At 41.7% G+C, this 27,997-nt stretch overlaps 1 protein-coding gene across 1 annotated transcript; it reads right to left on the bottom strand.

The window, feature by feature from the left end:
* POU1F1 (POU class 1 homeobox 1) lies at positions 1-27,922 on the bottom strand. The gene is made up of 7 exons (XM_073670809.1): positions 27,667-27,922; positions 24,500-24,640; positions 23,722-23,835; positions 22,493-22,726; positions 7,209-7,373; positions 3,419-3,479; positions 1-2,351 (listed from the first exon to the last, which is right to left on the bottom strand). Exons 1-7 carry the CDS (start codon positions 27,914-27,916, stop codon positions 2,138-2,140), a joined length of 1,179 nt encoding a protein of 392 aa, XP_073526910.1. The 5' UTR covers positions 27,917-27,922; the 3' UTR covers positions 1-2,137.
* Positions 27,923-27,997: the final 75 nt, after the last annotated feature.

The raw sequence follows: 27,997 nt of genomic DNA, 5'->3' as shown, positions 1-27,997 counted from the left end.
ACAGACCACACAGACAAACTACATGTTAAATACAATAACAAGTGACACACCAGTTAAAGGGGTTATCCACTACTAGATAACCCCATCTTAACCTTTAGTGGTTAACCCCATCTTAACCTTTAGCTCTCCACATAAAATAAAAAAAAGCATATCGGCTCCAATATCCTGTGTCTCCCGGTGGTCACATGACATTGTCTACTCTGCTCTGATGGATTAGTGAAGTTTGCAGTTAATCAGCTGCTGCAAGTTGGCTGCGGCAGTCATGTCACAAAGTAATGTCATATGACCTACAGGAGAGTCAGCGCCAACATCGCAGATACAGTTCCAATATTAGAGATATATATTTTTTGGGAGGTGGGGGCACTTTAACAGATAAGAAGGGATTGTTAGTGTAGTCAACATCTTCTTTAGTTGGACCATAGTCAATAAATGGGTCTTCATTTAATTTTGTTTAGGCAGCTTATCAAAGTTTAGCAAGGAGTGTGCAGTTTTGGCCGACAAACCTATCACAGTTTGCATTATAGAAAACTTCTGAATCAGACCCCAGAAGTTTCAATGTACAGGATTGTACTTGCCATTATTCAGGGGAATGTAACGGTATCTCCTATAGTTCAAAAATATTATTTTACTGCCCAATATGCAAGAAATAAACTTTCAGTGACTGTGTTGGCCGACTTATCTCACATGGTCACTGTCATGTTAAAAAACTTTGGATAAATCAATAGTATAACCGAATATAAAAAACTGCCTCCTAAACTTATCATCCACTCTAAAAAAAACAGTTAAACTGCACCTTGGTCAAAGTAAGACAGTGAGGTGTCTGGTTACAACATCTGTTATACTCTATGGACAGGGGATGAGAAAGAATCAGGAGCACTCAGCAAAGTGAGAGACCAGGCAGATAAAGTCGGATCAAACTGCAGTTTCAAGCAAATATTTTATCTCACTCCAGAACTGGATTCACAGCCACACAGCTCAGTACTGATGTTTAATTTTCTCCAAGCTGATGCTGGAGCTTTTAACTGTCTGCCACAGAGCACAGCTCAGTACTGATGTCTAATTTCCTCCAAGCTGATGCTGCATCTTTTAACTATCTGCCACAGAGAAAGAAGATGTCTGTGGAAGACATCAGAGAAGCTGGTGTTCACCCAGTAGCTCAAAGAGAACTGTAAATTAGAGCTTTAGCCTGTATAGGAGAAAACTGATGAAAATGTAGGCTATAAGTCAAATAATGGCCATAAATGGTATTATTCTTCATGTACACACATGACAGCTCGTTCTGAAAAACTTATCTAAAATGACAGGTACACTATAAACAGAACTTTTCCTGACATATCTGTATTACTAAATAAGATTGTGTTGTTCAGTTCCTTTATTGCTCCTCCTGGAAATGTATTAGTAAATTGAAAATGTGCTATTCTCATTGTCAATGAGACTGTCACTAGACAATGACACTGTGCAATTATAGCTGATAATGTCATATTGTGTGGGGACACATCCTATGGACAAGGCAAGTGGTAATTTAATGCGATATTAGATTAGATATTGTAATGCATTTTATTGATTTTGGGATACTTGAGTATCCCATTTATATCTCAGATAAATTGCATTCTGCGGGCTGCATATACACAACCTTCCACAAAGCAGTGCATTATGGGTGCTTAAAATACTGTTAAAGGGAACCTGTCAGATGACTGATAGTGCCTAAACCATAGGCACCGTGAATCAGAAAGCGACCCCTTTATTAAAAATATGTATATTTTTCTCTGAAATGCTGCAGTGTTTCTCAGAAAACATAGCTGAAGATGGGGACTGGGGTCGAGGTGACTAGGATTAAGAAGACTAGTCACAGAAGGACTAGCCACTTGACAGGTTCTGTTTAACCAGTTAACGCTAAGCTGTACCGTCAGAAGGGGCTCTGAAACCCTGAGAACAGGGCTCTGCAGCCGCGTCCTGAAAGGAGAAGAGGTGCGCATGCGCGGTCTCCACTCCATTCATTGTCTATAGGACTGCCGAGCACGGCACCCGGCTATTTCCTTCAGTCCCATAGACAATGAATAGAGTGGAACTTTATTTTAGGGGAATAACCCTTTAATGTTGTATTTAAAGTGCGATGTGGTGCTTTTGTTTTCTGGTTTCATCTGCAATCATGGTGATCTTTAGAAAAGGTGGTAAAAGTGTTCTGGTGCAGGCTGGTCTTTACTCTCTTCTCTCTCTGTCTGCGATTACAGAACCAAACCCGGACGACTTCCTTCTCCAGATTGAGACTTTCAGCCATTCTCATGATCTCTTGTGATGAGGGTTTGCTCTGTTCTCCAAAATGGGATTCTAATGCTTCTTTTGCAGCAATGCTATTTTATTTAAGTAGTAAAAGAAAAGAAAAATGTCACTAAAATACTCCAGAGATGTGATAAGATTCTGTCAGTGTCAAACACTCCACTAGGTGAAATCGGCAATAGGGCTTGCATATAGGGGGCACAGTTGCCATTGTTTATATGAGGGCATGGTAGATGTCACTGCCAAGTGAGCAATAAGACTAATTCTTAGGGCAGGGGCAGACGGGTGTATATTCTCTCATCCAAGAGAATCAGGACAATTATGCTAATCACACTCTGATCAGAGTGTTATCATAGTGTGATCTCATTCTCTCAGATGAGGAGAAGATGAAGAATAGAAATTCTCCATCTTCTCCATTCTGTCACTGTGTGGAAATCAGACTGCACTCAGATGCCATCCAAGTGTTTTCCCATGGTTTCCACAGACTCATTGAATATCGGATCAAACTCGAGCATGAAGAGATTTTTTTTTTTACTTTTGCACAGCTGTAAGGGTGTGTTAGGAACGATTCATGACCTTTGTCCTCTCCTTATAAGACTGGTGCATTTGTTTATGGAAGTGTGAATGATGTTTATATATCGATAACGGTTTATGCATAGTGATGTAAACAATATTATGTGTACATTTTTATGTGTGGATGATTAATGTTGAATAATAAAATTATGTTTTATGATAATGTAATAGCATAGGGAAAGGATAGGAAATTAGGATATACGTGTAGGAACTAGATAAGGTAATAAGGATAGATAGGAATTGGGAAAGTACAGTGGAGGGCACTGTAGCAGTTATGGAGGGGGACAAGATTATATAAGGGGAGAGAGACTTCTGGCCAGCCGCTGCCGCCACTGATAACAGCTGATCATTGGGGGTGCCGGGTGTCGGACCCTGTCTGATCAGACATTGATGACCTATCCTTAAGATAGGTCATCGATGTAAAAGTAATGGACAACCTCTTTAATGTTGGCAGATAGGCTCACAAACTTTGATAAAATGTGTGTAAAACCCCGTCACCACTGTTACCTCTTATCTGCAAGTGAAGCATTAGCTTATATACAGAAGTCCCCAACAACTAACTCATTACCTTATTGTCGTTCTGCGCTTTCTTTTGCGTTCATTCCCTCCAATCTTCTCATTGTATAAGGCTGTGTGGCGGCAAAGAAAAAATATTCATTAAATAACATGTCTTATACAAATCTCGGGAAAATGTTTCCTATTTATTCATTACTTATTGAAAGTTTACTTGTAATGTAAAATATATCTTAGGCTCTATTCACATCTCGTTTAGGCAACATATTACAAGTGACCATTTTTACTTTGCAAACAGGTGTAGTCCAGCTCACCTTAGTTGAGGTTTCCAATGATTCTCAGCACGGAAATGTTACTCCTGCCCCTTGTGGCCAAAGACAGCATAACAAATAGAAGATTTTCCAGACAATTTTTGATTAAAATAGTTCAAAAACTTTTATTCCATAAAGTAAAAATTGGCACTCACAATAAATACTAGCATGATGTAGTTCCCCACACGTTTCTGGCTAAAAAATGTCCATATGCATGGAGAAAACATGATTAAGGACTTTTTTAGTCTGAAATGCTGAGGAAACTACATCATGCTTGGATTTATTGTGAATGCCAATTTTTATGATATAGATAAACACTATAGGGAAATAGAGCACCCAGACCATTGGGTGATACCTTTATAAAAAAAATATATTAAAATCAGATAATATGCTCACCTGAGTGAGTTGTGCAGGCACAACTCCTGTGAAACTTCTGAAAGTTCAATAACGGTTGTTGCTACCCCGAGTCTGAGGGATGAACTCCACCAGAATGATTGAAGGAAAAGACAATACACGGTTTTGGGTTGCGCTAACTAAAATGATGATCCTTGCTCCTGTGTGCACTGTACAGTTTGATTTTACACTTGACGGGGTAATCTTCCTGAGTACATTGACGATAAATATATTTGTAGCTATTGGCGGCAAGTGCAGTACAATTATTGTCTATATCGGGTCACCTGTTCTATCCTTTTTATTGGTTGTTAACAACTTAAATACCTATCTGGCCAGCACCCAACCACCCTTGGACGAAGCATTTCAGTGTGAAACGCGCGTCGGGTGTGGTGGGTCCCCGGAGCAACTGCCTAGGTAATCCATGTGCTTTTGACATTATGTGTTTTCCCTGCTTTATTTAAATGGATTCAAATATATTTCTGTTATACCTATTTGCTACCATTTAGCTGTATTGTTCGCTGTGATATTAGAATGGGCACAAATTGTTGTGCCCATATTTAATATAACATATTTATACATGTTTCTATATAGGTATACTAAGTACATACTTTCTGAAGGTTGATGGTATTTATATTGCAAGGACAAATTTAATATTTAGCACACTGATGACTGTTTTACCATCTGAGTGTTCCCACCATTGTCTTACCAGTGGTGTTTTCATTTTTTATGTGTTTTTATTGTGCCTTGTTCTAATTCTACTAATTAAATATACAGTTTAATTACTCTGGCCTTCATATCAAGCTCTTTTTTTTGGTATCTGGTTTATACCCTTGAGAAAGATGGCTGTCTGTCATGGAAACATGTTGTGGAATAAAAATCACTTCTTTATATAGTGGATCATTTTGGTTAGCGCAGCGCATGAATTGTGTTTTCCTTCAATTTTTACGATATGGAATAAAAGTTTTTGAAATATTTTAATCAAGAATAGGTTGGAAAGTCTTCTATTTGTTATGCACCATTTTTACTTTCAAGAGTGAAACAAAAAGTACCTTAATTAGGAAAAGGTGAATATAACAGGGATATGTCTGTTATACCTATAAATGATTATAGATTCCATTCTCATGAGGGGAGCGTTCCCTTGTCACAGTGATTGACAGGCTGCTGTGTATACATAGCTGTAAAGCAGCTTGCAATCCACTGCTGATGAACATCACTACAAGCATTGTCCTCAGAAGCATCAATCAAGCAATAAAGTGTCAGTGTGGACAGGCTAACAGTACAGGACAGTGACTCTACCTCCTTCACTGGACACAAAATATCAGCACCAGTGGAACACCTTTGTAACATCAATGCTAATTCATGTCTCCTTTGATTCCACTTTGGCCGCTGGACAGCAGAGGACTTTCATTGCTGGCGACACGTGACAGACACAGTCCTGTTTTTTGCCTGGTGCAGCTTAATCAGGGATCTAATTTTAGTCAGGTTTTGATCACTCCTTCCTGAGAACCTTGGGTGGTGCTGTCAGTTATTTAAACCCCTGAGGCTCTGACTTCCACTGCCAGTCAATAGTTCTACTTTTCTGGTCTGTGCTCCTGTTGTGTTGTCCTGATTTATTCTGCACTCTGACTTTGGCTTGTATTTAGACCACCCACTTGCTTTCTTGCTTTTGTCTCTGATGTTACCTCTTGGTATTGACCCCGCTTGACAACCATACTTGTCACTAGCTTGATCCACTTGGTCGTATCTGACTGCTGCCCCAGCCCAGGAGAGCCTGTGTAAGTCCAGATCCCTGTATAAGGGTACAAGGGTGAGAGCAAGGGCAACCCTTGGGATTAGGTAAAGAGAGTGGCTTGCAATAGGCCTGTCCATGGAAGCTCTATTAACCGCTGCTGGGTAAACACAAACAGTAGGGTTTCTCAAGTATTAGGATTTAGGATGCATTTTTTAAAAAAACAGGCTGAGTCTCTTTAATGGAGTGTCCCAAGAGGTAGTATAAAGAATAGAACATGAAAAGTTAGTTGCACCAAGGCATTAATGACATTTTAAACCCTTTGTGACCAGTCCAGTTTTCCTTTTTACACTTTAATTTTTCCTCCTCTTCTTCAGATAGCCATAATATTTCTTATTTACAGCTTATAGCCCTATGGAGGCTTGATTTTTGCGGAACAAGTTGTAGTGTTGAATAATAAGATTCACTTTACCATATAATGAACAGAAAATTTGAAAACAAAGTTGAAGTATGGTGAAATGGTGAAATAAAAAAAAATAAAGCAATTTTGCCATTTTGGGTTTTTTTTTGTTGGAATTTCGTTCATTGTGCAGTAAATGTGGCCTAGCATTATGATTCCACAGATCAGTATATTTATGGTGAAACAAAAATTATGTCCAAAATTTTTTTCTTTGTTAGTGTCGTTAATTTTCTGAGATCCATAACATAACATTTTTTGCAGTTTTTTTCTCTTTTTATACTATTTCCAACTGTACGACATACCCCTAGGTTACATCATAATTGTACAAAATTTGTGACGTTTTGCTATTTTTAAAAAGTGGCCAAGTCGGCATTTAGATTTAAGATTTATAATTTCTGACGTTTTGAAAAGTCAAAATCTCACTCCAGTAGGGGGTGTGGGTGGAGTAAAAAGTGAAGAATCAACTCTAGACAGAAGTATTGTACATAAAGACGCATCAGATTTATCAAATGCTGTAGGACACTTTGATCAACTTATGATAATTTTTTCCCCAAAACTCTCCCCCGTTAAAATAAATTTTTTACTCCACAAACTATGATGCTAGAATCCCAATCAGAATATCTTCTTACTCCTAAATTGGCAATGATCAGTGACCATTATAAAGAGAAAACCTGTCCACAATGACGTGCCCATCCTCAAGTTCCTACATGTAGCTGTGAGATTTGTTTAATTCCCTGTAGACAATGTTCTGCCGTTGGCCTCATTTTTCTTGACGTAGTTGTCAGGTGAAATCCTGCCAGGTGCAATAAGCTTCTTTATGCAGCTGATGTCCGGTACAATAATGCCACTAACATAGAGTGGTGTCAAGGGAACATTACCGGACAGACAGGCTGTACTTCATTTAAGGTAACAAACCATTGTAATGTGAATCATTTACGACCAATTACTATACCTCCAACTTGTTCGGCTTCGTCCAGCCATTTAGACAGGATGGACTTTAGTTTACAGGCGTTCCTAAAACTCAGCTGCAAATTTTCAAAGCGGCAGATGGTTGTTTGGCTGAACTCCGAGCCATGGACAGCAGCGAGGGCTTCTCCAACGTTTGTCTGAGTGTAACCTGCTTGAGAGTAATAAACAGATTTATGTGTTAGCAAGAAGGCAAAGCTACACCACTCCTGATACAATCTTCAGATGAGTGACTTCTAAACTATCTACAACAGATTCATGTGTTAGCAAGAAGACAAAGCTACATCACTCTTGATACGATCTTCAGATGAGTGACTTCTAAACTATTTCAATAGATTTATACCGGAAGAAAGAATCCAAGGAACAGAGATAGAGCAGTATTTAAAGGGTTATTCCATTTTCAAAATGAGGACAAGATCGACAGACAGTTAAAAATCAAGCAAGCTTGCAATTTACTTGATATTTCTATCTAACTGCATTCTATCCTTATCCCTGCTTTTCTCTGTTTTTTACGACTCCTTGCCTAGAGGTCTGCAGTCTATCAGGGTTGGTTGAACGTGAGCTGTGCTTACAAGCTCTTTCCTATTGCATTTGTAAGCACTGCTTTGAAATTGGCCAAGTCCACTAAAGTGGTTAGCTCCTGATTCTTGCCATATTCAGTATCACTGTGCTTCTAGAAGCTCCAGGGCAAAGCTGTCTCATATAGCAACATTGGAGAGGGCATAGTTCAGGTCAACAGCGCGACAATGCCTCTAGTTCCAACTGTCAATCAATCAGAAGCTCCCGACTCCAGCTAACAGTTAGCTTGGAAGACTGGAGAGTGCTGCAATCCTGAACAACAAAACTGGGACAACCTTCAGGACTGTTGAAAAAACGGCAATTTTTCAGCCGTGTGGACACTCGTCTTAACTTGGAGATCCAAACCAACAAGAAAGTGGAGTTTTGTGTCTTCTATTACTTTTCAAAGCCTGGGGGAAAATGCAAAAGGACAATTGATTCTGTTAGTCTTCATTGAAGACTTATATAATCTATCGAGCCATCACTCCTTACAGTGATCTATAAAGATGTATTCCCCTTCCAATTTGCCTTGGGTTTTGAAGAGAGAACTGGGACATGGGACCCCCATTTAAGTATAGGTGCAATGGTCTACAGTGGGACCCCACCAATTAGACATTTATGGAATATCTGATATATAATTCTTATACAAATACTTTTTTAAAAGATTTCAACAATCCAACTGTGGGACCTCCATTATTGACAAGAATGGAGGTTCCAATACCAGACAAAAGTGCACCTGTGTCTATAGGACTACACATATTCTTCAGATTGGTGGTGGTCCAGAGATTAGAACTACACCAATCATATTTTACTGGCCTATGCTAGTGATAAATCATAAGAAATCATTAGTACAGAACTTCTTTAACATCTTCAATACCTTTGACGCACCTATACATCATGGTCGGGTAGGAGTTCCCGACCTTTGACCTATAGGTACAGCACAGACCAAAAGTTTGGACACACCTTCTCATTTTAAGATTTTTCTGTATTTTCATAACTATGAAAATTGTACATTCACACTGAAGGCATCAAAACTATGAATTAACACATGTGGAATTATATACTTAACAAAAAAGTGTGAAACAACTGAAAATACGTCTTATATTCTAGGTTCTTCAAAGTAGCCACCTTTTGCTTTGATGACTGCTTTGCACACTCTTGGCATTCTCTTGATGAGCTTCAAGAGGTAGTCACCGGAAATGGTCTTCCAACAATCTTGAAGGAGTTCCCAGAGATGCTTAGCACTTGTTGGCCCTTTTGCCTTCACTCTGCGGTCCAGCTCACCCCAAACCATCTCGATTGGGTTCAGGTCTGGTGACTGTGGAGGCCAGGTCATATGGCGTAGCACCCCATCACTCTACTTCTTGGTCACATTGCCCTTACACAGACTGGAGGTGTGTTTGGGGTCATTGTCCTGTTGAAAAATAAATGATAGTCCAACTAAACGCAAACCAAATGGGATAGCATGCCGCTGCAAGATGCTGTGGTAGCCATGCTGGTTCAGTATGCCTTCAATTTTGAATAAATCTCCAACAGTGTCAGCAGCAAAGCACCCCAACACCATCACACCTCCTCCTCCATGCTTCACGGTGGGAACCAGGCATGTAGACTCCATCCGTTCACTTTTTCTGCGTCGCACAAAGACACAGTGGTAGGAACCAAAGATCTCAAATTTGGACTCATCAGACCAAAGCACAGATTTCCACTGGTCTAATGTCCATTCCTTGTGTTCTTTAGCCCAAACAAGTCTCTTCTGCTTGTTGCCTGTCCTTAGCAGTGGTTTCCTAGCAGCTATTTTACCATGAAGGCTTGCTGCACAAAGTCTCCTCTTAAGAGTTGTTGAAGAGATGTGTCTGCTGCTAGAACTCTGTGGGGCATTGACCTAATCTCTAATCTGAGCTGCTGTTAACCTGCGATTTCTGAGGCTGGTGACTCGGATAAACTTATCCTCAGAAGCAGAGGTGACTCTTGGTCTTCCTTTCCTGGGGCGGTCCTCATGTGAGCCAGTTTCTTTGTAGCACTTGATGGTTTTTGCAACTCAACTTGGGGACACTTTCAAAGCTTTTCCAATTTTTCGCACTGACTGACCTTCATTTCTTAAAGTAATGATGGCCACTCGTTTTTCTTTACTTAGCTGCTTTTTTCTTGCCATAATACAAACTCTAACAGTCTATTCAGTAGGACTATCAGCTGTGTATTCACCTGACTTCTGCACAACACAACTGATGGTCCCAACCCCATTTATAAGGCAAGAAATCCCACTTATTAAACTTGACAGGGCACACCTGTGAAGTGAAAACAATTTCCGGTGACTACCTCTTGAAGCTCATCAAGAGAATGCCAAGAGTGTGCAAAGCAGTCATCAAAGCAAAAGGTGGCTACTTTGAAGAACCTAGAATATAAGACATATTTTCAATTGTTTCACAATTTTTTGTTAAGTATATAATTCCACATGTGTTAATTCATAGTTTTGATGCCTTCAGTGTGAATGTACAATTTTCATAGTCATGAAAATACAGAAAAATCTTAAAATTAGATGGTGTGTCCAAATTTTTGGTCTGTACTGTATATCATGGCCATGGACAGGAGCTGTGCCTGAGTTATCGTTGCTGGGAGCTCAGATAACATGATGGCCAAGCCCCAGTTGTCACATCCAGGAGCAATGCCCGCACCGCCCAGACTGTTTAACTCCCTAAATGGAGCAATCAATATTGATTCAACATTTGGGAGACTAGGAGAGTGAGGGGGCTCACCCTCCCATCCGATTGCGCCCCCGCGATGTCAACGCGAGGTCCCGTTCGTTGTCATGGAAACTCGAGGTCATCATGACAACCCCCAGGTCTGTCAGTGATGGTGGCCTGGTTAGACTATGCCAAGAGCATTGTCTAAGAGGTTTCTGTCAATGTCATACTGACAGGTACAATATAATACATTGCAATGCCTTATACCAGTGATCAAAGTAATTAAAGTTAAAGTCCCATAGAAGGACTAAGTAAAAAAGTCAGTTAAAAGTAGAAAAAAATGGTAAAATTATTATTTTTTTAAAAAAAATCACAAAATAAGTAAAAATAAATGTAAAAATATTATACCAATAAATACATATATTTCTGTAAAAAATTGCACATAAACAAAAAAAGTATACATATTTGGTATCGCCATGTCTTAAACGATGCACCCTTCAAACGTGTCAAACTAGTTAACCCTTTCAGTGAACACCGTAAAAAAAAAAAGTGGCATAAAACTATGCTTCTTCATTTTACTGCTGAACATAAAGTGAAATAAAACGTGATGAAAATACCGAATGGAAATAAAAATGGTATCATTGAAAACGTCATCTTGTCCTCCAAAAAACAAGCTGCAATACAGCTCCATCAGCAGAGAAATAAAAAAGCTATAGATCTCTGAATAAAACGATCCAAAAATAATTCTTTTCTCTATAAAATTGTTTTTATTGTGTAAAAGGGGCAAAACATGAAAAAATGATATAAATGTATCTCTGAAATCATAATGACTAAGAGAATAAAGCTGTTTTATAATTTTACGTGAATGGTGTAAAAAAACAAACAAAAAACAATTCCTGAATTTATGTTTTTTGTTCTCTCTGCCTCACAAAAATCAGAATAGAAAGCGATAAAAAAAGTCATGTGCTAAAAAATGGTACCTATAAAAACGTCAACTCGTCCATCAAATAACAAGCCCTCAGATGACTTTGTCTGCAGAATTATAGAAAAATTGTAGATTTAAAAATATGACGATGCAAACACTTGCTTTTGCAAAAAAAAGCATTTCTTATTGTGTGATAGCAGCTAAGCATAAAAAAATAATATAAATGTGGTAACACTGTAATCGCACCGACCTGAAGAAAAAAGCCATCTAATCACTTATACTGCACAAGGAATGGAGGGAAAAACAAATAATAGCAATTCTTCAACTGCTGTTGATTTGTTTATTCTGTCTCCCAAAGATCGCAGTAAGGCTTGGCTCACATTTATCCTGTGCTCTGCGCCAATCACTTACATCGGGGTTTCCATGTAAATTTCTGAAATACGTGATTCAGACGGAACCCCTGATGGAAGATTCCATATAATGAGGCAGATGGAGGCACTGTGGATGCTGTCTGGCCCATGATCCAGTGGTGTCCATCTTTTTAAGTGTGCATAAAAGTGCAGTCAACCACATTTTTGTGCACCTCTAAATAGAGGCCAGACGGAGTCCAGAGTATCTCTGCTTCTCATTATAGTGAATGGATCCCTCAGGGGTTTTATCTGAATTCCGTCATTCGGAAACTTAGATGGAAACCCCGATATAAGTGCTCAGCGTAGAGTACAGGATTAATGCGATCCAAAATGTTATGTAAAATGTTCCCAATAAAAGCTTTAACTCAATCCACAAAAAAAGCAAGTCCCCACTCAGGTTGGTTATCTGTTAATAGAAAGATAGGGGGCTTCCACGTTACTGGTAGTACAAAGGCTCTGGAAAAGCGAAATGGCTTCTTGCCCTCCAAAAGAAATCCAGGGAATTCTGTGCTCCCAAATCCAAATGCTCCCTCCCTTCTGAGACCAGGTGGTGCCTAAACTGCATTTAGCATCCACAAGTTTGTCATTTCTGTAGCGATGAGAGCCCCCTTAATTTATGAGGTCCATGTCTCCAAAAGCAGTATCTGGACAGAATGTATAGGCACTATAGTGTATTGGGCACTACAATGTACTGGGCACTACAATGACAGATCTGCAATTTTCACTCAGCAACATCCACTGCTTCTTGTTTCTTGAAAACTCTCATGGAATCAAAATACACCTTTAGATAAATTTCCAGAAGAGTGTCATTTCCAAAATGGGGTCTCTTGAGGGGTGATTCTGTTTGTCTGGCACGTAGGGGCTCTGAATGTGAAGCCTGCAAATTATTCTAAGATAATTTATGCTATAAAAAGCTAAATAGTGCTCCATCCTTCCCGAATCTCGCCGTGTGGCTAAGCAGTAATGTACAGTCACATTGCCACATTCAGCAGACATTGTGTGACAAATTTTGGTGTCATTTTTATCCATTTCTTCATGTAAAAATGTAAAATCTGAGGCTAAAATCTTTTTGGTGGTAATAGTGTAATTCATTTTTCTTCACTGTCCAATGGATTAAAATTCTGTGGCACACCCGTAGTGTCAATATAATCACTGCACACTTAGGGCCCACTATCACTTGCGATTAAATCGGACGAATGCTATCCGATAAAAAATCGGATTGCATTCGGACCAATGTTAATCTATGAGTGTGTGCTCATACGCGGGTTTTTTTCAGCAACAATCGGATCACGATCGGACTGAAAAAAAAATGCAGCATGCTGCCATTGCATGCTGGATTGTGATCACATGTAATGCAGGTGCCAGAATGCAACGCACAGAGACACAAGGCAAGGACATTCGGAGATTATTATAAACAGTTTATGTATATATAACAGGTATTCTGAACAAGGGGATAACAACAAGGGTATTGAACGGTAATTTGAAATATTAGCAAAATACGAAGTCTCTCAAAGTAATGTGGTGCACCCAGTCAGGGGAGTCACCACGTCAGTTCTTTATCTCTGTACATGGCCCTAGCGGGGGTCACCAGTTATTTCAGCTAGGCCGCAAGTCTTTTCCGGACAAAATCAATTAAAGCAAGTTTAGCTTCTTCCGCCCCAACCGTTCTCCTCCCAACCTGAGTACCTAAACCCAACTGGCCCCGGTACCGTGAGTGAACAGTAGAAGTGACGGCCCTGTTCAAGTATTCAGCTCCTCTGCTTTCACTGGTGTGACTTTCCTGGCTCAGCATTCTCCCAACTCCTCTCTTCCTGGCCGTTGGAGGCAGTCTATCATGCCGTGGATAGGGGGGTCCAAACCTCGTCTGTCGGCGGGCGACGTCGGGTTCTGCGAACTCACTCAGCACCGCAAGCAGGTTCCGACTCTCTTCAGTAGGCACAGCACTCGAGTCACATCTGTGAGGGATCTGGAGCTCATTCACCTGCGCCCGGCTGTGGCACCTCGCAGGCCTCCGGCTTAGACCTGCCACGAGGGGCTTCTCAACACGCATGGAGCACTTCTGCTCCTCTCCGCTGCTTGGTGCCAAAAACCCCTCAGGCTTGGCGCGCTGGCCTCTTGTACCTTGGAACTCCTTCCTGGAAGTCACCTGACTGGGTCCAGCATCTAAATCTGCTCCCCCTTCAACTTCTCTTGTACATCTCGGTTCCACATGACTGTGCCTGACCAGCAGATGGCAATCTCTCTCTATCTTTGAAGCACCCTATAAGAATCCTCTTAGAGGCCCTTTCGTCTCCATTACATTTCTCCCTCCTTTTTGTTCACCAGTCCTCGGGCGAGTGGTTTCTTGCGGAATGGATGCCTCTTTCCAGCCAGTGCAAGTTCAAACAGGAGTTGGGCACACTCCTTTGTTTTCTGTTGGATCTGAGACCCTATGAACTCTTCTTGAGCATACCGGTTAAGAGGAATTCTGGCATTAGCCCGCTCAGTTCTGCGGGGCTCCTCCTGCGGAGGTGACTCCGGGATATCTGATGAATCAACCACTGGAGATTGCAAGTCACTTCTCGCTTCATTCTGGGTCCCACTCGGGGTTGACTTCGACGGTTCTGATGGGCCCAACTGCATTGTGGCCCATTCTTCTTCATCCCCCAAGGTTCCTGTATGTGGCACCTCAGTCAATTCGTTTGAAGGCCCAACTTCGTTACCGGCCTCTGCTTCAGAGGAGCAAGGTCGCAGCATATTGCGGTGCAACACCCTGGTTGCCGCGGCGTCATCCCCTTCGGGCTTGACATCGTAGACTGGGTTGTCGGGGTGAATTTTCTTCACCACCCGATATGGTATCACCTCCCAACGATGGTGCAATTTACTCCCAAATTGTTAGGCCCTTACCAGCACACGGTCTCCTGGCTGGAGTGATCCACCTGAGGTCGGGGACCGATCTACATGCTCTACTTCATGAAACTTCTGAGCAACCAATCTTCTCACCATATGAAGCCGGCGCTTGTGCTCTCGAATCCAGGTACTCGGGCTACTGCCCGGGCCGGAGTCTTCTGAGTCTAGCTCTAGTTCAGTAATTTCTCGTCCACTCCTTCCAAACAGCAACATGTAAGGGGTGTAGCCAGTAGTTGCATGAACTCGATTATTACACACCCACACCAGCTCGGACACAAATTCGGGCCACTTCATCTTTTTGTCCACTTCCAGCATTCGCAATATTTGCAACAGGGTTCGGTTGAAGCGCTCACATGTGCCGTTCCCTTGAGGGTGGTAAGGCGTTGTTCGGGATCGGTCGATCCCATAGATATGGTATAGTTCATCCATCACTCGTCCTTGGAAGCAGGCCCCTTGGTCAGAATGTATTCGCTTCGGGCACCCATAAATCCAGATGAAATCCTGGCAGACGGCCTTAGCTGCAGCTTCTGCTGGTCTTTGGTAGGCGTCACTACTGCAAACTTGGTGAAGTGATCAGTCATTACCAAACAGTGTCCGTAACCATTGTATGAAGTTTGAATCATCAGATAGTCAATCATCAGGACTTCCAAGGGTGCAGAAGTTCGGATGGTCTGAAGGGAGCTCTTTGTTCTGGGGACTTGTTCAACTCACACTGGTGACATGTTCGGCAGACCCCTTCGACTTCTTGCCGCAGTTGAGGCCAATACACCAGCCGTTGCAACCACCAAAAGGTCTTCTCCACACGGAAGTGAGCACCTCTTCTATGAGCCTCCTGGGCTAGCTGCGTTAGCAGTGCCTCTGGAACTACTAGCTGCCAGGTAACATCAAACTCTCTAGGTAGCTGGATTCTTCGGCATAGCAAGCCATCCTTCAGGAAGAGCCTCTCCCACTGGCCTAGGATTTGTATGGTAGTTGGAAGGGAAGCGGCCCTGGCTTCCTGGTCGGGTCTTTGACCAAGGGCGACCCATTCTCTCAGCTTTGCCAGCTCTTGGTCAGATTGTTGCAGATGTATCCACTTGTCCCTTGAGCGGCCCAGAATTTGAGTGGGCCTCGGCTCCTCTCTGGTCTCCTGGGCGTCGACCACAGCAGCGGCAAACTGGCTGAAATCCAGAATATCATCGCTTTCGAGCTCCTCATCTCTATCCCTCTTCGGTCCCGTCTGAGTGACCCGGGACAGGGCATCTGCATGAGTGTTCAGGGCCTTGGACCGATAGGCGATCTTATACTGGTATTTGGACATCCTTGCGACCCACCGCTGCTCTAACGCGCCCAGCTTGGCGTTCTCCAAGTGGGCCAAAGGGTTGTTATCTGTCCGCACTTGCACTTCTGACCCCGACAAGTACTCAGCAAATTTCTCGGTCATGGCCCACACCAGTGCCAGTAGCTCCAGTTTGAACAAACTGTAGTTGTCCGTATTCTTCTCCGTATCGCGGAGCGACCTGCTGGCATATACAATCACCCACTCTTTTACTCCCTGCACTTGAGCCAGCACTGCTCCCAGTCCATGCAAGCTTCCATCAGTGTACAACACGAAAGGCTGCAAAAAGTCAGCGTAGGCCAGAATTGGGGCATCCGTTAGCGCCATTTTCAATGCTCGGAATGCCTCTTCATGTTGTGGGCCCCACTGAATGGGCTGCCGCTTGGCTCCCCCAGCCGTTCCTCTCAGCAATTCATTGAGCGGGATCGCAATCTTAGCGAAGTCTTTAATGAATCTGCGGTAGTATCCAGCGAGCCCCAGGAATACCCTCAGTTCTCTTAGATTGGCGGGTGTGGGCCATTTCTGCACAGCAGTTACTTTCTCCACAGTGGGGTGCACTCCCTCACTGGACACAGTGTGCCCCAGATATTCAATTTCCCGCTTGAAGAGACGACACTTACGAGGCTTAATTTTCAGGCCGTGCCTCCGAAGCCGTTCTAACACTTGTTCCAGTCGGCGGAGATGATCTTCAAGCGTAGCAGAATAGATAATGATATCGTCCAGATATATTAAAGTGGCTTCAAAGTTGAGGTCCCCCAAGCATCTCTCCATCAGTCTTTGGAAGGTTCCCGGTGCATTTGTTAGCCCGAACGGCATCTGATTGAACTCAAACAGGCCCATAGGGAGAACAAAAGCTGTCTTCGGACGATCCCTCTCAGCTACTGGGACCTGACAATAGTTACTGGCCAGGTCGAGGGAAGAGAAGAACTTGGCGTTTCCTAGCGCAGATAGAGACTCTTCGGGGGAGTGGATAGGAGTCCCGTACTGTACAGGCATTCAGCTTTTGATAGTCTACACAAAATCTCAGGGTACCATCCTTCTTCCGGACCAGCACGATAGGGGCCGCCCAAGGACTCTGACTTTCGCTAATCATGCCATTATGCAACATGTGGGCGAACAGCTTTTTCACCTCCTGGTACATTTGAGGTGGGATCTGCCGATATCTCTCTCAAATGGGAGCAGTATTTCCGGTGGGGATTTCGTGCTGAATGTCCCAAGTGCACCCAAAATCGTCTTCATGTTGTGCAAACACTCCCTGATATCGCTGTAGAAGTTGTTCGATCTGTCTTACTTGTCCAGCAGAAAACTCAGTAAGATTAGCCTCCATTTTCTCCAAGAGGTGGCGCCCAGTCAACGGTTCTCTTCCATTCTCTTTGCTGTTGAGGGACACCTCCAGGGTCCATGGCTCTCCTTCCACAGGTGCCAGCCCTATAGCGTCAGCTCTGGTGAGAGCCTCTGGCATTATACAAACTCGCGCCACCTCTTGGCGGGGCAACAACTGTAAACTCGTGCCACTTAGATTGATGCAACGCACGGGCACTCGACCCTGCCGCACGGTGGCCAGAGTCCGAGCAACCAGGAGTCCAGAGGGAGTTTCCTCTCCCTCCATTGGTTCAATTTGAATGTCCACGCCCTCTAAGGATACATGTGCTAGCACCGGTAGAGTGAGTACAGTCTGTCCCACTGGCAGTGTCATTGTAGCTTTGGGTGGTATCGATACCTTACCAAGGTACTGAGAGGTAGCAGGCAACTTTTGAATTTGACTGACCCGCACGAGATGCTGGAATACTCTCTTGTTAGCTGGGTCACGAGTGGCGCGGGTCCAGTTGTTTCTATTACAGCCCTCAGCCAGGAACTGTCAGACCTCATTCAGCACATTCATGCCCAGGGTTACAATGGGCCCATTGCCTCTGGGCCCTGTGGTCAGTACTATCCCTTTCCGACCGTGGTCCTTTCCACATGCCCGGACAGACATCCATACTACTCCCGCTACCCGGATTAGGTAGTTGATTAGCAGCCACCAGCTTAACACTGGGTTCCCGCCAGGAACGAGCAACTTCAGGAAAGTGGCTTTGGAAATACACCTCAGGCATAGTGGTCACCTGAGACCCAGTGTCCATTAGGCAGTGGATCCGCTGCCCATTAATTCAGCCCAGATAATGGGCCTCTCGGAGACAATGTCTTCAGAGCTCCCTCTTCCACCCTCTGAAGCTCGAGACCCCACAGTATTCTCCACAACCGTGGGGCATCTTAGTTTAACGGCTGTCCCTGCCTCCTCCTTTCTTGGTTTGGACAGTCCTTGGAGATATGCCCCCTACCACCGCAGGTCCAACACTCTGGTCCTCGTTCTACCGATAGGTCGGGTACATGACGTGTTGGGGCCTGGTAAGAACGTCTTTCTCTCTCTGGTCTTCGCCCACGTGAGGCAGTAGGATCCATCGGCAAGGAGGCAGCAGGGGCCTTTCTAATAGTGTTCAGCTCACCCTGAATATCTTGAATTTCCTGATGTATCTCCCGTACCCAATCAGGATCTTTACTGGTGAATCCAGGGGTAATTGCCTCATGACTTCTAACTGTGGCTTAGAGAACAGGAACTTCTTTCTCCAGGACTCTAGCTTCAGCCCCTACCTCCAGGAAGCCCAGATCAGGGCTTCTTCAAGATCTGCCTCAGGGAGGGGTCTTTCAAGCCAGCAATCAGTTGGTCACGCAACACTTCATCCAATGGTCCCAGTCCTCGGTTCCCATCTCGAGTCTTCTTAGTGATATGGGCCGTCACTTCCTGTAATGCATTAACATACTGATTTATGGTCTCACTTTCCCCTTGGACCCGCTGAAACAACCGTAGGAGCAAGTGTCCCAGATCTGTGGTGTCACCGTGCATGTCCTCTAGGATTTTTATCACTTTGTCCAAGGTGTCACGGTCCCCAGGTTGGCTGTACATCACAGTTTGCCGGGCCTCTCCAACAAGGGTTAGGAGGGCCAGTTCCGCCTGGGCTGGGGGATCAAGGGGATACATACGTAGCATACTTCTCAGTCTTTCTACCCAGTCCCACAATGCCATGCCATCCCCCATGAACTTGGGAAGATGATTGAGCATAGCCCCCAGGGGTATATGGTTTCGGCCAGCCCCAGCCCCAGACTGATCTGCCATCTCTGCCTCTGAATGTTGCATCCTGCCGACTACTCCAAATGTAATGCAGGTGCCAGAATGTAACGCACAGAGACACAAGGCAAGGACAGTCGGAGATGATTATAAACAGTTTGTGTATATATATATATATATATATATATATATATATATATATATATATAACAGGTATTCTGAACAAGGGGATAACAACAAGGGAATTGAACGGTAATTTGAAATATTAGCAAAATACGAAGTCTCTCAAAGTAATGTGGTGCACCCAGTCAGAGGAGTCATCACGTCAGTTCTTTATCTCTGTATATGGCCCTAGTGGGGGTCACTGGTTATTCCCGGTAGGCCGCAAGTCTTTTCCGGATAAAATCAATTAAAGCAAGTTTAGCTTCTTCCGCCCCAACCGTTCCCCTCCCAACCTGAGTACCTAAACCCAACTGGCCCCGGTACCGTGAGTGTACAGTAGAAGTGACGGCCCTGTTCACGTATGCAGCTCCTCTGCTTTCACTGGTGTGACTTTCCTGGTCCAGCAGTCTCCCAACTCCTCTCTTCCTGGCCGTTGGAGGCAGTCTCTCAAGCCATGGATAGGGGGGTTCAGATGCCCGCCGGGTTCCGCGAACTCACTCAGCACCGCAAGCAGGTTCCGACTCTCTTCAGTAGGCACAGCACTCGAGTCACACCTGTGTGGGATCCGGAGCTCATTCACTGGCGCCCGGCTGTGGTACCTCGCAGGCCTCAGGCTTAGACCTGCCACGCGGGGCTTCTCAACACGGAGGGAGCACGTTTGCTCCTATCCGCTGTTTGGCGCCAAAAACCCCTCAGGCTTGGCGCGCTGGCCTCTAGTACCTTGGAACTCCTTCCTGGAAGTCACCTGACTGGGTCCAGCGTCTAAATCTGCTCCCCCTTCAACTTCTCTTGTACATTTCGGTTCCGCATGACTGTGCCTGACCAGCAGATAGCAATCTCTCTCTATCTTTGAAGCACCCTGTAAGAATCTTCTTAGAGGCCCTTTTGTCTCCATTACACACATGCACCCACATAAGTCTTTGGGTGCGTGTGAAACATCGCACTGCACTCGGATATCACCAGAGGAGATGGAGAAATTAATTTCTCCGTCTCCTCCGCAGCTGTGCTGCGATCCTCTCAAGCCAGAGGATCAGAGCACTGACACTCGGCTTCTGCTCGCATCGGATGTGATACGCTAGTGGGACAGCAGACAAATTCATTGAGAGCTGTAGTTTGTATAATAGGGTCACTTATGGGGCGGTTCTGCTGTTCTGGCCTCTCAGGAGCTCTGCCAACGTGACATGACACCCTCAAACCATTCCAGCAAAATATAGTATGCACTCCATGGAACCTCTTTCCTTCTGAGCTTTGCACTGTGCTTCAAAAGTAGTTTTTGACAACATGTGGGGTATTGGCGTACTCAGGAGAAATTACATAAATTATATGGTCCATTTTCTCCTATAATCCCTTTTGAAACTTGAAAACTTGGGGCCAAAACAACATTTCAGTGGAAAAAAATTTAATTTTCCATTGACTCAACCCAGTGTTTTACAATTCTGTGAATCGCATGAGGGTTAAAAATGCTCACTACACCCCTAGATGAATTCCTTAAAAGGTGTAGTTTCCAAAATGAGGCCACTTCTAGGGGTTTCTGCTGTTTTGGCATGTCAGGGTCTCTTCAAATGTGACATGGCATCCTCAATCCATTCCAGCCAAAATTGCACTCCAGAATTCGATTTTCGATTCTTTCCTTCCAAGCCCTGCTATATGCCTAAACAGTAGTTTTCCACCATATATGGGGTATCGGCATACTCAAGAGAAATCACACAACATATTTTGGAGTCCATTTCCTCCTGTTACCCTTGTGAAAAGGAAATATTTTGGGCTAAACCAACATTTTTGTGGGAAAAATGTATTTTTTCATTTTCACCGCTCAGTGTTTTAAAATTCTGTGTAGCACCTGTGGGTTCCAGGTACTCTCCACACATCTAGATAAGTTCCTTGAGGGGTATAGTTTCCAAAATATGGTCACTTGTGGGGGGCTTCCACTGTTTAAGCACAACAGGGGATCACCAAATGCGACAAGGCATCCGTTTTCGATTCCAACCAATTTTGCGCTCCAAAAGTCAAATGGTGCTCCTTCCCTTCTGAGCCTTGCCATGTGCCCACAAACAGTAGTTTTTCATCCCATATCAGGTATAATTGTTCTCATGAGAAATTGCACAACAAATTGTATGGTCCATTTTCTTCTGCTAGCCTTGTGAAAATGCTAAAATTTGTGGCTAAAGCAACAAATGAATAATGTAATTTTTTATTTTCACAGCTTAATGTTATAAAATTCTGTCTGTGGGTTCAAGCTGCTCACCAAACCTCTATACAAATTTCTTTAGGGGTGTAGTTTCCAAAATGAGGTCAGTAGTGGGGGGTTTCCACTGTTTAGGCACATCAGGGGCTCTGCAAATGCAATATGGTGTTTGCTATCTTTTCCAGCCAATTTTGCACTCCATAAGTTGAAGGATGCTCCTTCCCTTCAAAGTCCTGCTGTGCACAAAAACAGTAGTTTTTCATCACATATGTGGTATCGGCATACTCAGGAGAAACTTCTGTCCATTTTCTCCTGTAACTCTTTGAAAAATGTAAAATTTGGGGCTAAAGCAATATTTGTTTGGGAAAAAATTAAATTTTGATTTTTTTCCTTCCACATTGTTTTATTTCCTGCGAAGCCTCTAAAGGGTTAATAAACTTCCTCAATGTGATTTTGAGCACTGTCAGCAGTGTAGTTTTTAAAATGGTGTCACTTTTGGATGTTTTCTGTCATATACGTTCCTCAAAGTCACTTGAAATGGGGTGTGGTCCCTAAAAAAATTGATTGTCTAATTTTTGCTGAAAAAATTAGAAATTACTGATACACTTTAACCCTTCTAATTTCCTAACAAAAAAAAATTATGTTTCAAAATTTATGCTGATGTAAAGTAGACATGTGGTAAATGTTATTTATTGTCTATTCTGTGTGGTATAACTATCAAGTTTAAGGACATAAAAATGTAAAGTTTGAAAATTGCAAAATTTTTTAATTTTTTGACAAATTTTCAATATTTTCACAAATAAATGCAAGTCATATCGACCAAAATTTACCACTAACAGGAATACAATATATCACGAAAAATAATCTCAGAATCATTGGGATATATTGATATCCCAATGATATAACCTCATAAAATGACAGTGGTCAGAATTGAAAAAATTGGCCTTGTCAGGAAGGTGAATTTATGCTGGAGGGTAAAGGGGTTAAAAGTTGCAGCTTTCAGTTTTTGAGTAAAACATTGTCATTAAGAGATCCATACCCAGCTTTATCCTCCTGACTTTGAATTCATTAGCAAACTTTTCCAGTTCTCTGATCTCTGGTGAGTCAATATCAATTGGCTCCTCTATAGATTTGCTCTTTCTCCTGAATTCTTGCTTGAAGTCTGTTGTAGTAACATCTTCCAGGAGGGTTTGATGCATCGGGGCAAAACCATGGCCCAATGTGCAGGAGCTGGCGCTCATTAGGCAGGGTGGTAAGCTTCCAGTATGGACTCCTGGGGAAGAGAGAGAAAGTCTAAGGATGTAATAGTGGAGTTGGTAAAAAACATTGATTTAGCAAAAATAAAACTGGTGGGTATGCCATTATAATGACAAACATATAATTAGGAGGAGGTCCAACCGCTGAGACCCCCACTAATCACTAGAATGTGACCCCTATCCCATGTGAATGGAGGGATAGCATGCATACTAGACCAGCACTTCATATACTTCTCTTACAACTTGAATAGACAATAAGTCATAGTCATGCATGCCTTCTACTACTTTCATTCACAGAGGAGTCAAAGGACGCCCAATTCTCATAATCACAGTGTTGCAACTCCCACTGATCATGCATTTATCACCTATGCCAGTGATATAACATCTTTATCCCTGACCATGTTTGGATCAAGGATTGAATAACTTTTTTAGTTTGTACCAATGTGTCTGAACGAGACTTGTTTGTTTGTTTTTTAGCATGTACTTTTCATTTATAACATTCTGGGACATGCTTACATTAGTATTTAATATTAAAGATGAAAGCATGCCCTGTTCGATGTCATGAGTGCGTCACACCGGGCCTACTAATCAGAAAAAGTACAGTTAATAGGAGGCTCGCAAGGATCTAGTCTGGAACCAGGGATTAGAGACGTGGTTGCTTGAAAAGGCTCCTGCAATTCTTTTTGCTCAACTCTCAAATAAGTGAAATTCATTTTCAATATGGATCAGATGCATAACTGATGCAATCCGAAGCAGAAGGAACCTATAGACTATTATGGGGTCTATCTGAGCTCTGGAATGTTTCAGAACAGAATAAAAAGTCTATTGCTTGATGGTTCCTTGTATTTTTATTTTGATGCTGTGCTGTTCTTGCCTTTCAATGTCATTAAATTGCCAAATGAGTGTGAACGGAGTCTTAATGGTTGCCATTTTAAATGGTGATTACTATGAAGTTTATAAAGGCATATACAAGGCTTTGATACACACGACTAATATCTCTCCAACAGTTTACCTTGTAAAGTGCTTACTCCATTTACGACATTTGAAAGGGGCATACTGCATGTTTGTAAAATCCGTGTCTGCGAAATACTTGCTGATAGCATTTCTGGAGAAGTGGGTTTTATTCCTAGAAAGGGAATAAAAAAAAAAGAGGTAATACATTTTGGAAAATATCCCTGTGCTGTAGCAATCTTTAAACTAAAAAAGAAGTTGTGATCACCTCTCGAGGGGATAGGTGATCAATGCAGTTTGACAACTGAAACTTCCTCCAATGGCCAGAATCTGGCACTTTGAATGGAGCAGCGCCATTCGTCCTGCATGGGACTGTCAAAGATAGTGGAGTCCAGTGCTGTCACATAGAGAATGAATGGAGCGGCACTGCACTTGCAGCCATACAGCCATATTTGTAGTTTGGGATCAATTTCCAATTTTATATAAAAAATATCCAGCAAAACAAGAATCCATATTTCAACCATGTAAATGTTCCCATAAGCAACGGCCATAACATTACTACAAATACTGTACATGTCTATTGGTATAAATGATATCCTTGGAACGGAATACAATGTGCATACTGGGATTGGGTTCTGTTTTACTTTGTTGTGAGGGATATTTTGTAACCACTTTTTTTGTTAAACCAAAAAAAAGGGCATGAGCACGATATCTGTTGGGAATACATAAGAGTTTTCTCTACTTAATTTGTTAGCTTCAATTCTTAAAGGTGTGGGGTGATATTTACCGCAGGAAATGCACCATTATACTGGAGAAAATTGACAGCTGGAGGCTCTTACCTGTCATGACTCCATAGGTTGATTGCTGGTTTCCATAGTGGCATGATGGGTTTGGGTAGTGAATCCCGGCTGGTGTATTTTCCACAGAGAAGTATATGTGACATAATTTAGGAATTTGGACCAAAGACAAAACAGACGGGACTGGTAAGAAAATGTACAAGTATTCAAGAATATTCATAGCATTTATTCCACTGCAATTTATTAAGCTGTATTTTGAGTACACGATGGCAATAAACATTTGTTTAAAGACAATCCTTTTACAATTATGCAAAATATGGGGAAAAAACTACAAAAAATGTAACTTTTTATATACTTACCTTAAGGCTTTGTTCCCACAATGTATTTTTGGTGCCGATTTTGACGCTGCGTCTTATATATCCAGTAGAGTGGATGGGATTTATAGAAATCTCATGACCTCTGTGCTTTTTCTTTACTCAGCGTAAACTGACCTGCGGTGCGTGTTAATTTCTCTTGCGAGTACGCAGAGTTTTATGTGCGAATTTCTCCAATAGAAGTGCACTGAGTGCAGAAAATTCGCAGGTAAAAGGCACGTATGCTTTTTTAGCGCATTTCCGCTTGGAAAACTCACCAAATATGTATGCAATTCGCTGTATCAATAAAGTTTTGTCAAAGTCAAATACAAGAAAGTATCAAAAACAAAGAAGCTTTTTTATAGCATGACATACCAAAAAGACAAAAACCACAGAGTCAAAAACGTGAAAAAAAAACACACTCAAAAATGCAATGAAAAAATACAAATAACTTAATTTACATGATAGGTACAGAAATGCTCCAAAATTTCTGCAACATCAAAAACTCACTAAAATCTGATCGTGGGAATGTAGCCTTAATGATCTTCATTCCCTCATGGCTCCCTGGGTCTTTTTTATGAACAAACTTGCATGATGCACTACATTAACCATACCAAGTGACTGTGCCTACAGGGAGTACCGGGGTGGCACCCGGAACTAGATCCCTACTTTTGGGGTCTGTTAACCTCTTACTTAGTTGGGGAAGTTATTGGGAGGGGGCTTTGGGGGAACCAACAATCCTCTCTGACCTGGTCAGGATATTTAGATATAAGACTAGGCCAGCAAACCTATCTACTAGATGGGTGACAAATATTAGACCTTTCCCACCTCTCATGAAGCTGCATCTTTAGCACTGATACATTACTGCCATGGCATTTCTTGGACTCCTCCATCAGGGCCCTTCTTTGATTAGGCTTTAGGTGACACTTTCGTTATCACTTTTTTTTTTTGTCATGTCCTCTATTATGACATTATTGAACTTTTACTACTTTTTTCTTTTTTCATACATTGCGCTATCCACTCTTTTTGCCTCTACTACAGGAACGTTGGTATATTTTACAGTGCAAGCAAAAAAAAAAAAAAAAAAAAGGCATAGCGCCTCAAACGCTCCCCGCGGAAGCTCGGAGAAAGAACGCCGCCAAGGGTTTGAAACGCGTTGCCTTGATCACCTTTGGATTTATTGTTTTAAATGTTTTGAATAAATTTGGAATTTTAGGAGACTGGAATTTCAATTCCGATTAGGTGAGCTGGTTTAATTTTTTTTCCCACGTATATTTTACATTGACAGGAGATCTTTGCTCATTACAGTGGGTCATCCCATGTTAAGGTTTTGATCACTATGTGCCTAGTTCACACTATTCACATATGACTGTATGAGTTATTTTTGGAGCATGTGGAGCATGTCTTTGTTGTAATATTGATCTCAGAAACTTCCTTAATTTAATGTGCGCACAACCTTTTTGTACTGTCTTTTGCTGTTAATGCGTTACTATCTCCAATGCATGTATAGTGCCCAAAGCTCATCATTTTATCATTAATTTTAGTTTTTTTAAGAACTCTTACAGATCACTTGAAAAAGGGACCGAACCTCATCAGGCTATCAATTACTACCAACCTAATTGCTAGAATACGCTTCAAAGACTTTTTGCATAGAAATCTAAGACCTTCAAGCTTTACCCCTGGTTTTTATATTTTTTTCCCAAACTGCTGGATAGCACATCTGCCTAGTCATGCAGTAGTGCAACATTTATATTAAAATTTAATTATGTCGTTTGTTTAAAATGTTTCACATTACGATCACTGATTTTTCACAATTATGCCACTATTTTTTGAAAAAATATTGTAAAATGTTTCACATTATGATTACTGATTTTTCACATTTATGCCACTATTTTTTGGAAAATTTTGTAAAAATTTTCACATTACAATTACTGATTTTTCACATTTCTATCACAATTTTTTTGAAAATTTTGTCCAACTCTATGGAAAATGATAGTACAATAATAAAAAAAATCTAGTCATAAAATATGCAAATATATCATAACTCATAATATAGCTATTTTTATTATTTATTCTAACATTTATGATTGATGAAAAGAATTAACTAAAATAAGATGTGCCACGTGACATACTATCAGCAACTTAAGGCTTTTAAAATCAGAAAATGTAATATCAGTAAATAACAGAAATTTAGTAAAAAAAAAAAAATGATACTACAATAACTGTGAATAAGAAATATAAATCACAGCAAAGATCTGAACATAACTGCTTAACTACTTACATATGATAAAACGTGTGGAATTAGTACCTTCTAATGGACACATACAGACGTAGCAATCTTGAAATAAAGGTACATTACAGAACATGAATTAATTTGGTGCAGTGAATCTTGGTGTGCAATTTGCGTAAAGTGTCTAATCTGATACATAATAAAAGAGCGGAAGTGCTGGGTAATTTTTGTAGGTGCTTTCCATTAATGCCATAATGTGCCAAGCGGCTTAACTTTAAGATTCCCTAATAAAGTTTTTGCTATTATGGCATTTCTTATTGAATTTCTATTTTTCAAATTTTTTCAATTAAAGATGACAAATTGAATAAAATTACATAGTCACTGCTCGTATTCCTATATGTTTTTTGCAATATGGTGGTTCAGATAAATTAGAACATATATAATATTTTATAAACGTCAATTTCAAATTATTAAATTCACAGTTTAAGTAAAACATAAATAAGCGTCATAAGTCATATCATCTAAACTAACATACTCTATGACCTAGATACATACTGATTTTTAAGTATGGGAATATAACCCCAAAAAAATAATAATAAAAGAAAAGATCATCAATATGGAAATACCTGTGGAGACCACGTTAGTTGTATGATTGGTGACAGGCAGATACTCTGCAGTGCCATGATGCATCCTAAGGGGGAAAGTAGCTGAAGAATCAGTATTTATAGGTACAAATGTATCAGCTGTCACAAAAGCTTGGAAACTCATCCCCCTAGACAATGGAAAAAGACTAAAGATGAATTGTAAAAGTTTTCTCTTTTGTGAATCTAAAAGGAATCTTTCAAGAAAAGTTTTCTTTGCCTTGCATGTATGCATTAAGGGACTGCCTGGTGAGCGCATAGCGTGTGCAGGTATTTATACTCCTAGGAAATCCCTGTATCCATGTTAATGATTTCT

This window comes from Phyllobates terribilis, unplaced genomic scaffold, assembly GCF_046119375.1.
Source record: "Phyllobates terribilis strain yellow unplaced genomic scaffold, ASM4611937v1 Scaffold_2__4_contigs__length_985480577, whole genome shotgun sequence".
NCBI lineage: Eukaryota > Metazoa > Chordata > Amphibia > Anura > Dendrobatidae > Phyllobates > Phyllobates terribilis.
This window is presented reverse-complemented; position numbering and strand designations above follow the sequence as displayed.